At 31.1% G+C, this 12,038-nt stretch overlaps 2 protein-coding genes and 1 pseudogene across 2 annotated transcripts; all 3 read right to left on the bottom strand.

The window, feature by feature from the left end:
• Positions 1–709: 709 nt before the first annotated feature.
• LOC129872792 (nuclear pore complex protein NUP98A-like) lies at positions 710–1,786 on the bottom strand (annotated as a pseudogene).
• Positions 1,787–3,539: 1,753 nt separating this feature from the next.
• On the bottom strand, positions 3,540–4,555 carry LOC129873036 (18.1 kDa class I heat shock protein-like). The gene is made up of 2 exons (XM_055948025.1): positions 4,394–4,555; positions 3,540–3,840 (listed from the first exon to the last, which is right to left on the bottom strand). The coding sequence occupies exons 1-2, from the start codon at positions 4,515–4,517 to the stop codon at positions 3,545–3,547; spliced, it is 420 nt and encodes a 139-aa protein (XP_055804000.1). The 5' UTR covers positions 4,518–4,555; the 3' UTR covers positions 3,540–3,544.
• Positions 4,556–6,090: 1,535 nt separating this feature from the next.
• Positions 6,091–9,539, bottom strand: LOC129873035 (zinc finger protein CONSTANS-LIKE 7). The gene is made up of 4 exons (XM_055948024.1): positions 8,988–9,539; positions 8,431–8,752; positions 6,796–7,014; positions 6,091–6,491 (listed from the first exon to the last, which is right to left on the bottom strand). Exons 1-4 carry the CDS (start codon positions 9,410–9,412, stop codon positions 6,468–6,470), a joined length of 990 nt encoding a protein of 329 aa, XP_055803999.1. The 5' UTR covers positions 9,413–9,539; the 3' UTR covers positions 6,091–6,467.
• Positions 9,540–12,038: the final 2,499 nt, after the last annotated feature.

Raw genomic sequence — 12,038 nt, 5'->3', positions numbered from 1 at the left:
GAAAAACAAATCAAGAAATCAAATGAATATAAGAGAAATGTATGCTTTTATTAGACTTATTTAGAATGTGTCATTTTATGTTTTACTATATTTTTTGTTCAAAATATTTCTGTCGTTAGATTTTTAGCTCAAAAAAACTCTTCAACTAATAAAATAGATATAAAAATGCCCTTTTTATTAATGATTTTTAAAATAGGTTAACATTATTTGAGTTTTTTATTCTTATTTCACTATTTTGTTCATATTAAAAATAATTATTTTCCAGCAATAAAACTTATTACATCATTTGAGATATTAATTCAGAACCATTTTGAAATATTAATTCAGAACCACACAACATCCTATAAGTTTATATTTTATATAAAAAAAATGGCCCAAAATTTTAATTTTTACAAAACAGAACGAAAAGATTATCTCTATCATATAAAAAGAAATATAATATATATTAAAAATACTAATTACTAATTAATTGGACTGAACGCATCTTTATAAAATTATTTGAAAGTTTAATGGTTCCCACCCTAATATTTATCATGTTCATGGTCGAGGAGAAGGTGGAAGACTACTATTAAGACAGAATAAGCACAAAAGAAGTAATGGGACAGATTCAAAGTGAGCAAAATGTAAAATTATATCAGTTGGAGGACATCTTTACAATTCAAACATTTGGTTATGCCACAAAATCAATCAAGAAAATTTGAACTCACAATTAGAAGTGTGACACCCTAAATTTCCACTTTCCTTCCACTGGATCATAAGAAACAAATTTTGCATCTTGCTCTACTATTTTCTTAATAAGCATATCTCTGTACTTTTTGACCATTGGTCCATCTCTGTACTCCTTTTCAGTCGATTTGTTGATGCATCTGACATTAAGAAAAGTTATCTCAGCTGGCTTGTTGAGGCCTTGTCCAACTGGATGTTTCTTGCTCTCATCCTTTTAGATTATCACCTCACAACAGTTGAAATTGACAGCAGAATCAAGATCAAGCTTCTGGACATCTGTTTCTCCCAATAACTTGATGCTTCCATACCCATGTCTTCCTACCACAAAGTGCTTCACGTGGCAACAAAAATCAGCTTCTTCCTTCTTCTTTGATATCAACTCCTCCATAGGAGGAACTGTGTAGTAATCAGCACGTTGGAGCTTTAGCATTATGCCATCAACATCCTTATCATCGCCACAATTAACAGGATGCATCTCTTCAGCCTCTAACTTGGGCTTATCACCAGCTTTGTCTCTGTCATGCATTCCTACATTTTAAATAGAAAAGAAAATTATTACGCAATTATATAGCAAACTTGGTTAGTTTGGTTCATAATTCTTGGAACTTGTAAAATAGCAAGTCAACTTTTATATCCTTGGATATACTCAAATAGATAACAGATGATAATTTTTCTAGTGTCCAAAGTCTTGCAAAGAATCACCAATCCATGAAGTTAATTGATTTTAATTTGATAATTTGAACTATTAGAGATTCCCTGCATTGAGCTTTAAGGAAATGGGATCTTGATGGAGCAGGCATAAAGTGATACTAGATATTAAGTAATCCATTAAAACATTACACGTAACTATGATAAGTGACTTATGCATTTATTAGAAACCACCTGAACCAATCAACGAAAGGAATGCTTGTTAAAAAAGAAAGCTTACTATTCATAGATGAATCAACCCCCAGTGAAAATTCTGAGGTAGGACGAACCCAGTCCCTTGGATTATCCCTTGGAATAATGATGAATTCTGTCCTTAGTACACCAGAAATGTTTTCGTTATCCATTAAAAAGAGTACCTACATAAACAAATATTATAGTCCTGTTAAATTTTCCAGTGTTTCACTTGGATTAGAGGAAAATATGGACTGTCCTGTCATTTTTCACCAAAAGAATACCCCTACTTGCAATCTTTGCATATGATCTGTGTTTTATCTTATTTGACTTAAACTTTTGATCCATCAAACAAAGCATGCCCACTAACTACTAAACATGTCTCACATAAAATATAAAAAATGGTTCAAAAAAGACAGCTGTATTCGTAACCTATACATGTCATCTTCAAAAAACACTCTTGTCAATACAAAGATCTCTTAGATATTTGCTACGTACCTCAAGCTCATGATGAATCATTTGAATACCAGATAACAAATTGTTTATATACAACAAGAAGATAAGGTAATAACCCGGTTGTCAAAGTTACTATGTCTAAATTAGTGTATGAGAATCAAAAAGCAATAAGAAACTTCACAATTATTTAGGATATATTCAAATTTCATCTTAACATTCTTATCTTGTGCAATTAAGAGCAAAAGTAATGAAGAGCACTAACCACAATAAATTTCTTACTGTAAAGGAGAATATCAAAAAACAAATTATAATTTTCTTACCGTAAAGAAAAATATCAAAAAACAAATTTGTGAGTTTATATAATTTTTATTTTTTGAGCTAGATTTTAGCGCGTGAGAGTAATGTTGTGATTTTTCTTTCATTAAGTCGAATATTTATCAGAAACAAACTCACCATCTAACAATTTAGAGTTAAAGATCCATGTACACTCTTATACTGGGTATGTTATTTTTTTGTCGTTGTTAAATTTTAGTTCCTGAGATCTCCACAGAGCGAGCAGAAGAGCTAGAGTGCAGAGTTACTGAATCCAGACTACAATGTTGAATAACCTTTAGCAATCGGTATGGGCATACTTAATGATAAGAAAAACGATTCAATTCCAGAAAGTGTGAACTCAAAGCAGTCAGTAATCTGTTATTTTTTTTACATAAATCTTCACATCACCCATGAATTTCAGCCATAAAATTGAAAAAGAGAATTAAATAGAATAACGAAGACATCAATTGAGTCGTAAAATTCAAATCGATAGAAAACTAAAAGAATTTTGTAGCAAAATTTTAAAAAAAATATACCTGAAATTCTGAAAAATTGTGAAAAATCTATATGTTTCGTTGTTGTTGGAACAATAAGAGGGACGGAAAAACTGAAGACCGATGGTTTAGAGTGGATTAAATATCTTGCGTCGGATGGTTCTAGAGTTATGCAGAGAGTGCATTTGTCTGCGTATATCGTCCTTTGTATCACTTTTCTATATAGTAGAAAATTAAGGCTGAATAAAAAGACAAGCTATTGAATAGCAGGCTAATTTAACCCCCTTTATGAATAGACCCGACCCAATAAATATGAATGAATCCAACCCAATAAATATGAATGGACCCGACCCAATAGACATTTGCATTGGATTCAAATAGCAAATTTGATCCAATATACGGAGAGAGAATTTTGAAACATATCCACTGATTAAGATTGTTCATTATTTTTACTATCAGGTTTTTTGGCAACAATTGAAAAAAAGAGAAGGAAGTCCATTAGAAAGTAAGGATAAACACATGAAATTCAGATGATAATATTCATTTATTAATCACAATTCAGAAGGGATGATGGAACGGCACTCACAATATAATAACCTTACAAAGTACACATGCATACAATTTATTATGTAATCCACTCTATTTAGTTATTACTTATTACTTAAAAAGTGTGTTTATTTTTCTTCAATTTCAATTAGTTTGGAGAAAGGTTTTTTCACGTCTTCTTTTGGGACAGTGACAATAAGCACACCATTTTCCATAGATGCTTTCACTTGATCTGCCTTTATATTTTGTGGAAGCCTAAATTTCCTGCAGAATTCCCCTCTGTTACGTTCCACTATATGCCACTTCATGCCTAAATTCTTCTTCTCCTTTTCATCAATCAATTCTTCTTCTGCTTTCCACTTTCCACTAATTTGAAGTACTCTTCCCTTGTCCACTTCCACTTTCACATCCTCTTTGTTAAGCCCTGTTACCAACACATACATACACAATATAATCAACTAATTAAATATTTGCTATTTCTAACAATCTCCTTATTATATTATACTTAAATGAATTTAATTTCAAAATTAGCCAATGCAACAACAACACCTACAAGTTGAGGCTGGTTACGTATACATATTTTTATTTCACTGTCCCCTAAAATTATTAAAGATCTAATTTCAATTTTCACCAACACCACCACTAAGTTGAGGTTGGTTATATATAAAAAAAAAATCAAATTTTACTGTTGCGCTAAATTAAAAAGAATATGTGAAAAGGCATGTTAAGACATAATTTAGTTACACAAATTAAAAATAGATGTGACCAAATAAGCTCACGACCCGCTCAAACCATCCAAATTTGGATTGTTTATTAATCTCCACTCATTTATTATATAACCTGCATTTTAAGCTAATTTAAGCCTAACTAATCCATTTCATTTTGGGAGAATTAAAAACCTAGGCCAATATATTTTGACCCATCTAAATCAACTCAACTAAGTCTCTAATTAATCTGAGAAGAGTTTAGTTCAATACCTGGAAGGTCAGCAAAGAAGCAATGAGCTTCAGGTGTTTCTTTCCAGTCAATTGGTGTACTCAAAACTGGACACATATTCATCATGGAAACCATTGGGTCGCTGCTGCTCAATAAGCTCCACATTTTTGATATTTGTTTTTCCCACTTAAACCAACTAATTGTATTTCTGAGTCTGATTGAGCAAGTGAAACTTTGCACAAGTTTATATAGTATGGATTCTGGGTAAAAAAAAATAAAATTAGTCTTGAAACTTCCTGGATCTTCTTAAGGTGGAATAAAAAAAAAAAACATCTAGCATGTTCATTATTAAAAAAAATAAAATACTTCAATTCAATAGGTTGCTAGCACTATTTGGATCATTCTACAAGCTTCGTTATTCTACTAGTACTCTAGTTTTACAAGGCACTTCCACTTTCATCTTATTTATCCATTAAACTGCCACGTGTACAAGTTCTAAGGAGTTGGTTCTTTAACAAATTAAATAAGTAATTTTTTTTTGAAAAAAAGAGTCATTCGAAAAAGGACATGTTTTATTTTTCTTTCAATTGGTATAGATTTTCCTTCAAAAATCTATAAGTTGAAGTATATAGCACAATAAGAAAGGCTCATTAAAAATATTTAAACATTAGCTTATTAGTTCCAGATCATTGATCAGAAAATTAAATATGACAGAGTCATTTACATGCTTAAATATGTTTCTTTCTTTTTATGATTTGAATTATTTATAGTAGAAATACCAATGAGAAATCAAATCTAGATCCTTGATTTTAACATATGAATGTTAAAGGAGCCTCGATGTTTGATGTTTTAGTATATAAATCAAATTAATTATATGTAATTTTATTTCTATCTTATAAAGATATAAAAGCCATTTCTACTGGACTGTTATCGAAAAAAAATGGTGTAGGGTGAAAATTAGGAAGTTTTAAAAGTTTAAGGGGGTGAATCCTACTCTATCAAGATATTGATAAGAAAATAAAATTGAGAAAATGAACGGAGTATAGGTGAAAGCTTAATTACATAAAAACAAATGCTTGCAAATGGTTCTGGACTTCTTCTGCCATTAATTAGTTTTTTCAAGAAATACGATACAATTAAGTACAATGTACCCATTCCATTTCATATTATTTGGTAGGCCTTTCCTTATTTTCAGACCAAGAACAGGGAAGAGCGAATTCAGAAAAAAGAACGAAATTTGTAAAATTTGTATTCAATGCAATTGATCCTAATGAGACAAAATCGGAAAAAAAATCGATTGGAATAAACGAAATAAGTAAAAAAGTACCTCGATCTGACTATTTAAGAAAAATTTATTTAGATGTGTAATTTAATGATGTTATAGCACGGCTACTATTACTTTGATAGTTATTTGATACTACCTCTGTAGGATTAAGTGAATTGTTGGGATATAACACACTTCTTATAAAAAAATACTCAAGAACATAAATCAAAAGCCATTTTTCACTATTAATTAAATGAATAGTAAATAAAAGAAAAAAATCCAATATTTCTCTTGAACTTTGAACGATTCACTTGTTTTGAATTATAAAAAAAGTCTCACAATTTCACTTAATATAAACTAGAAGGAGTATGAAATACTAAAGATAATATGAAAAAAGGATATAATAAAACTCTCTTGATTTACTAAAACAGAGTAAGTAAAATTGAAACTTGAGCGAAAAATGGAAAGGAGGAATAATTTTGAAATGGTCACTTTCACCTGCAAATAGTATAAATCATATAGTGCAATAAACGGAGGCCATCATCCATTAATTTTAGTGTTAATGACTAAACGGTCAAGGACTTTTTGCTATTTTAACTCTTGACAGAACATTATATGTGAACAAAATGAACTCTTACATATCTCTGCATTTTCCCATTTATGTGCCCTAATAATGCTTGCAATTTGGTAGAGCTTGTACAATTTTATTCATTGATTTGACAAGAGTTCCTTTGTGCATGCTTCTCCTTTTTGACAGTATATATCAAAGATATATGACAACTACAATAACCAAATACTTCTTTCCATTCGCAACACATTTAACTTCTTCAATTAAGGTAAAAGAACACACTTCAATCCCTCTTAACAAATCTCCCCTGCAAATAAGCAAAATACAGAAAAGTTTAAAATGACAACATTAATTATTAGAATATCCGATGTCAAGACCTTGACACCTATATACGGAAAAAGGGTCAAACTTGTTCATGTAAAATCTGAAAATTTAGCAATTTTGACCTGGATAGAAAAAAGTCGTGTTTTTGTTCTTGGATATATATCCAAAGAGTAATTCTAAACTATAATTTAATTTTTAAGTTAAGGTGACTTATTTTTTTCTTGAATAATTATGAAGACAATTTGCTAACGACAAGAGAGGAATTGACTAAAAGTTTATGTATGTACCTTAACGCGAGGGCGTTTTTCAGCGTTGAGCTTGCGAACTTGATATCGGATAGTTTTAGAGAAGAGCCTGTTCAGTCTCTTCTCTTTGTACCTCATTACACTGGCTTCTCTTCGCCCCGCCTTCATCTCCTCCTCCTCCTCCACCTCCTCTATTTCTCTTTGTTCATTTCCAATTACTTCTGGCACTCTAAACACAGCTGCACTGCTACTCATTTTCCCCTATACAAATTCACACTACCAAGAATCAAAACAAAATACCAACGTTGTCAATTGTCATGTTTCAACTCGGAATTAGCTATTTCATTTTGTCATGTTTGATACAATCACGAAACAGCATAATAGTACTGTCACTCTACTACCATAGGGATGTGCATCTACCTTATGACACATCATATATACGTCGTGTTCTTACTACTAGCCCAAAATTATGGAAATTCATTGTTTCATTATTACATAAATTTTGGAAAATAATAAAGTTTAAGGTCTCATTCGTATATATTTTTAACTTTAAGCCACTAATTTTATTGAGTTACCCTAATTCGGAGGACTAGCTAAAAGTTGTGCCTAACTAGTGCTCCAAGAGACAATTATGGAGCTGTGAGACAAAAAATCGCATGTTTTTAATTATGTTTTCATGACGGAGAGCTACGGTTCCTTTCTGAATGGTTCATGGGGGCCTAACCTACAACTTGCAGACAAATAAAGACAGGAAAAGTTTCAGCTAATTAAGTAAAAGCTAAATTAAGAGGGCCCCCCCCACAAGGCTCAGGACAATTGAAGGGCTCAGCACTAAATATAGTCAGTCCTATACACTCTTTCAACATTAACATCTATCGACCCACCACTTTCACCTAAGATTTAACCATGACTCTCCTATCACATTTACTGGACTCCTTTTGTAAATAATTTCTAATGTGATTTATTTTTTTACAAAGACTCTCTTGCGATATCTAAGGATTTGACCAAACCCTTAATAAAACAATGGAAAAGAATAAAAAATATCTTTAATTTGAAAAAAATAATTTGATCTAAAAATAAGTAGCATATGAGAGTGTTCAGTGTACGTAAAAGCTACTGTACACAAAGAACAAAAATGAAAAAGAACTTAATATCTAGCTGGCGAAAATTTCACCCAATTATTATCTCTTTTGCAAAATTAAAGTTTGCAATGGAACATTTTTCTATGTCAAATTAATCTCTTCTAATAAACATATAAAAGATATGCATATATTCGTACTCCCCCCAACCCAATATTTTTTGTAGGTCAAATTAAAGCATTTCCTATATTAGACTGGTATATATCAATGGATTTAAGTTATTAACCCTAAATCAGCCTAATTTCACACTCTATATCACAGCAGGTTAGATATCAATACTATCTTAAATTAATTATCACTCAATGCTTATTAAATAAATTATCGGCAATTTTATTTTTGTGTGTATTAGATTGTGAAAATATCAATATTTCTTGAATAGATTCAAGTCACACAGTAAAACATTTCATTTAGTTCCTCATCTTTATCTTTTTATTACTAATTATAAGATTTTAAAAAAATGCAACATTAATATTATTTGTAATTATCGTTTAAACTACCTAATAGCATAAATTTAAAAGTAAGGTAAGAAAAAACTAACATGTAGTGAGAAAGGCGCTTCGTAGGTGAGAAAATCGTCATGGATATCCGGAACGATCTGAGGGGACTCAGGTTGAAGGTAAAGAGGACCCTTATCGGACCAAGCATTCAATATTACATCATAATCAAGCTTTAGTGACAATTGTTGTTGTTGTTGTTGATGTTTGATCCTCGGACAACTACTTACTTCCTCATCCTTCCTCGTCGTCTCACTATGTTGATCGAAATCAACAACATCGGAGTAAACAACCCACTTCTCTTCTTCCCTGTGCTCCCTCTCTTTGTTCCTCAGAGCTGTCCGTACAAGCTCACCTTGTTGTCCCCTATAAAAACAATATTAACTTTTAATTTAGTAATTCGTTTAATTATTGGGTTCTTAACTTAACGAATTAAATCTGAAACGACTCATCAAACTATTGGGTCTTATATTATAAATCGACAGCTCAAAATGCAACACAAAATTAAAATTTCAAATTATGTGAATTCCGTTGAACCATCCTTATTGAATCTATTTTAATAATAATAAACTTTAATACTATAAAACTTTGATACCTCTACCTGTAAGTGTCGGCAAATGTCAGGCTCGCCTCCTCCGACGAAACCGTCATGTAATTCGGAACACTAGTACTTATATTGCTGTCAATTTCATCCTTGGAAGAAACGAGAAGCTCGTTGAGAGTTGTGGCGCTGTTTTCAGCGCCAGCAAAGAAGAGAGCTACGTTCTCATCTTGGGCAGTACTAGTACTGTCTTTATCATAAACTAAATTCTCTGGATGCAGTGGGAAGAGATTGAGCTGATGATGATCATGAGTGCTACCGTTGGATGATGATACGATCATATCACCCGACGGTTGAGATTTTTTCTCCGATAGCTCGAGACTTAAGCTTAGGAATTTCGGTTTTCTGCGCTTCTGCTTGTTTTTGATTTTCGATTTTCGATTTTCCGGTGAGACGGAAGGGCACCGGGCATCGGACATACGCATAATAACAATAATAATAATCAGATCACTTCACTGTATTGGTTTTTTAGAATAGTTCTTTAACAAAATGAGTGACAAAAAGTGTAATTAATATTTGTGGGGGAGACTTTTGAAAGTTTTGATGATGCTTTTGGTGATTGATCAAGAATAGAAAGGTCAGCGTCGATATCATGTTGCACTTTTTGATACGTGGGTATCGTTGATTGGATGGGAATGGGGATTGGGTTGTTATCTGGATTGCCTTTAGATATTTTTTTTTCTTGGAGATGTAAATAATGGAGTAACAATTAGGACTATTCTCGTGATTGAATTTAACACCAACACCTAATCAGTGCTGGGAACTCTTAAATTTGGTCTTTAAGATACCATTGAATATCAGTGATCAATTGTATAATTATGCCGTAAATGACATTTTTTATTTTTATTTTTTTTAATAATTTATTTATTTTTTAGACCACCATCAAAAGGAATAGAAAATTTTAAAATCTTATGAAAAAATAATAACGATGGTGTATACTTTTATTTTTAAATTGTACACCATAGTCAAATATTTTGTCAGTAAGTTTGAGAACAAACATTAGACAAATAATCTTTACTTTGTTTAAGAATTATATTTGTACAACTTCCCTAATAGAGACAAAATTTGAATTATAAAGTTAAAAAGGGGTATTTGTGTAAATCAGCCAAGTAGTTGATTCTGGTTTCCAGCCCAAAACTTTAGAAACCCATATGGGAATCATAGGGCTATAGATCCCAATGACCAGGCCCAGATATTGGCTCTGTTTTTTAGCCCATAACAATAGAAAACTCATGCCTCAAATTTTAAAAATTACATTTCACCTTTCTCTTCTTTTTGTCTTTTTCTTTTTTCATTTAGGTCCTCGAATTTCTGAATCAGATTTGCTTTAGCTTGTCTACGATAGACTATTATATTATGTTTGGCCAAACTTTTAAAATTAATTTATATTGAAAAATCTTGTTATAAAAAAAGATTAGTTGGGAACACTTATTTTCTTTCAAAAATTTGGTCAAACACCTCATTTTTTGAAATAAGCTTTTTTGAAAGGAAAAAAAAGAAGGCATTTTTAGTCTCCAAAAAAATTGGACAAACAGGCTATTAGTATGCAACTTGATAAGGTTTAGACACCTTATCATTTGTACCAACACTAGGATTAGGGTAACACCCTAGTGATTGCCTTCGCGGTTTAAACGCTTTACAAGGCTATGATAAAATAGTATTTGAGTTTGTGTTGATGGAGAGAGTAGAATGACTACTTTCCGTGTTTTTTCCTCTTCAAATTTGATGATCATGAAAATATTATGTTGATCTAATTCAATTTAGCTCAAAAATGATTTAACTGTCTCTTAATAAGCAATAAATACCATATAAATTGAATTTGACGAGGTACGAAGATATGATAAGAAAATCTTACAATACCTAAATTACGTTTAACGTCTAGAAAAGAGTGTCAGGACACTACATATGCATAGAAACAGTATCTAATTACAAATCTATTTTGTACTCTGTACATAGTAATATAAGCTCCAAGTCAACATCTTCCCCGTGGCCTGTTGTGGGGGAAATGAACACCTACACTAAAAATTGGTTATTTTTCCAATTCCGCTTAAGAAAGTTTTGTTCGTCTGTATCTTTTTATGCCTTTCTGAATTTACCAAAAGACACATTGGGGCAAGAATTTGGGACTACACTTTTGGTTTTATGGCCAATTTTTTTTTAAAAAAATAGTTTTACGTTAAACTTATTGAAAAAAAAACATTTTTATATATACAAGAGATCTGAAAATAAAATATATATGGTATTTTTATATTTAAATTGTAAAGGATTATATATAGATTGGATTGAGAAGGTTCTACAGAAAATCCAATCCCTTCCGTCTAGGAACTTCTACTTACGAGTTTCATGACATTGTCCTAATATACCATTAGTAGCGTCAAATTTAGTCCATAGCAATAGAAATATAATTTTCAATTCGTTCAAGTTAAGACAGATTGGATTTGAAATAGGTTTATTCCTAATTAAAAATGTGGATCAATTTGAATCCTCTAAATAGTCTAAATCAACTTGACTTATCAAAAAAAAAAAAAAAACTTTGTTTGAAAATAAGTAATAGTGAAAGTATATGTGGGCCATGAGCTTGTAGAATTGGTGCATGTCAACCAACCGATAATTTTGACTTACGCTGTTACTTTAAGTTCAAACGGTACTAACTATCATACTGTCCGTATTTTAGATAACAAAAAAATACTTATTTTTTACCTTTGGAAAAATTTGGCTGAAAAGAAATTAGCAAAACATAACCCTCCAATATTCAAAAAAAAAAAAAAGTACACGAAAACTTATCATGTTGTCGTTAATATTTGACCATAGATAACTTACTTTTGTTTTTATGTGGGATTATTTGATGATTAAAAGACCATAATGTTTTCTGAATAACAATTGTTCATTAAAATGTTTTTGTTTGCCGAATCAATTAACTATAGAGAAAAACTAAGTAAAGTGCAAAAGCGTTTGCACAAGTGTTAAAAACAGAGCAAAATAAAGCAGTCAATAATCGCAACAAATAAATTTTTCTTTTGTCTTGAATTTGGTTCTATAGCACCATTCCTT

This window comes from Solanum dulcamara, chromosome 11 (genome assembly GCF_947179165.1).
Source record: "Solanum dulcamara chromosome 11, daSolDulc1.2, whole genome shotgun sequence".
Lineage (NCBI taxonomy): Eukaryota > Viridiplantae > Streptophyta > Magnoliopsida > Solanales > Solanaceae > Solanum > Solanum dulcamara.
Note: the sequence above shows the minus strand (reverse complement) of the source record. Positions and strands in the feature narration are given on the sequence as shown.

Bases quoted from the DNA above. Each gene is read 5' to 3' on its own strand.
- LOC129873035 (XM_055948024.1), bottom strand. From the start codon at position 9,412: ATGCGTATGTCCGATGCCCGGTGCCCTTCCGTCTCACCGGAAAATCGA. The intron at 7,015-8,430 runs GTTAGTTTTTTC...GAATTTGTATAG, and splicing joins AAGCGCCTTTCTCACTACAT to GGGAAAATGAGTAGCAGTGC. The intron at 6,492-6,795 runs GTACATACATAA...GCTTATTTGCAG, and splicing joins AAAAACGCCCTCGCGTTAAG to GGGAGATTTGTTAAGAGGGA.
- LOC129873036 (XM_055948025.1), bottom strand. From the start codon at position 4,517: ATGTGGAGCTTATTGAGCAGCAGCGACCCAATGGTTTCCATGATGAAT. The intron at 3,841-4,393 runs GTATTGAACTAA...TGTTGGTAACAG, and splicing joins CTTCTTTGCTGACCTTCCAG to GGCTTAACAAAGAGGATGTG.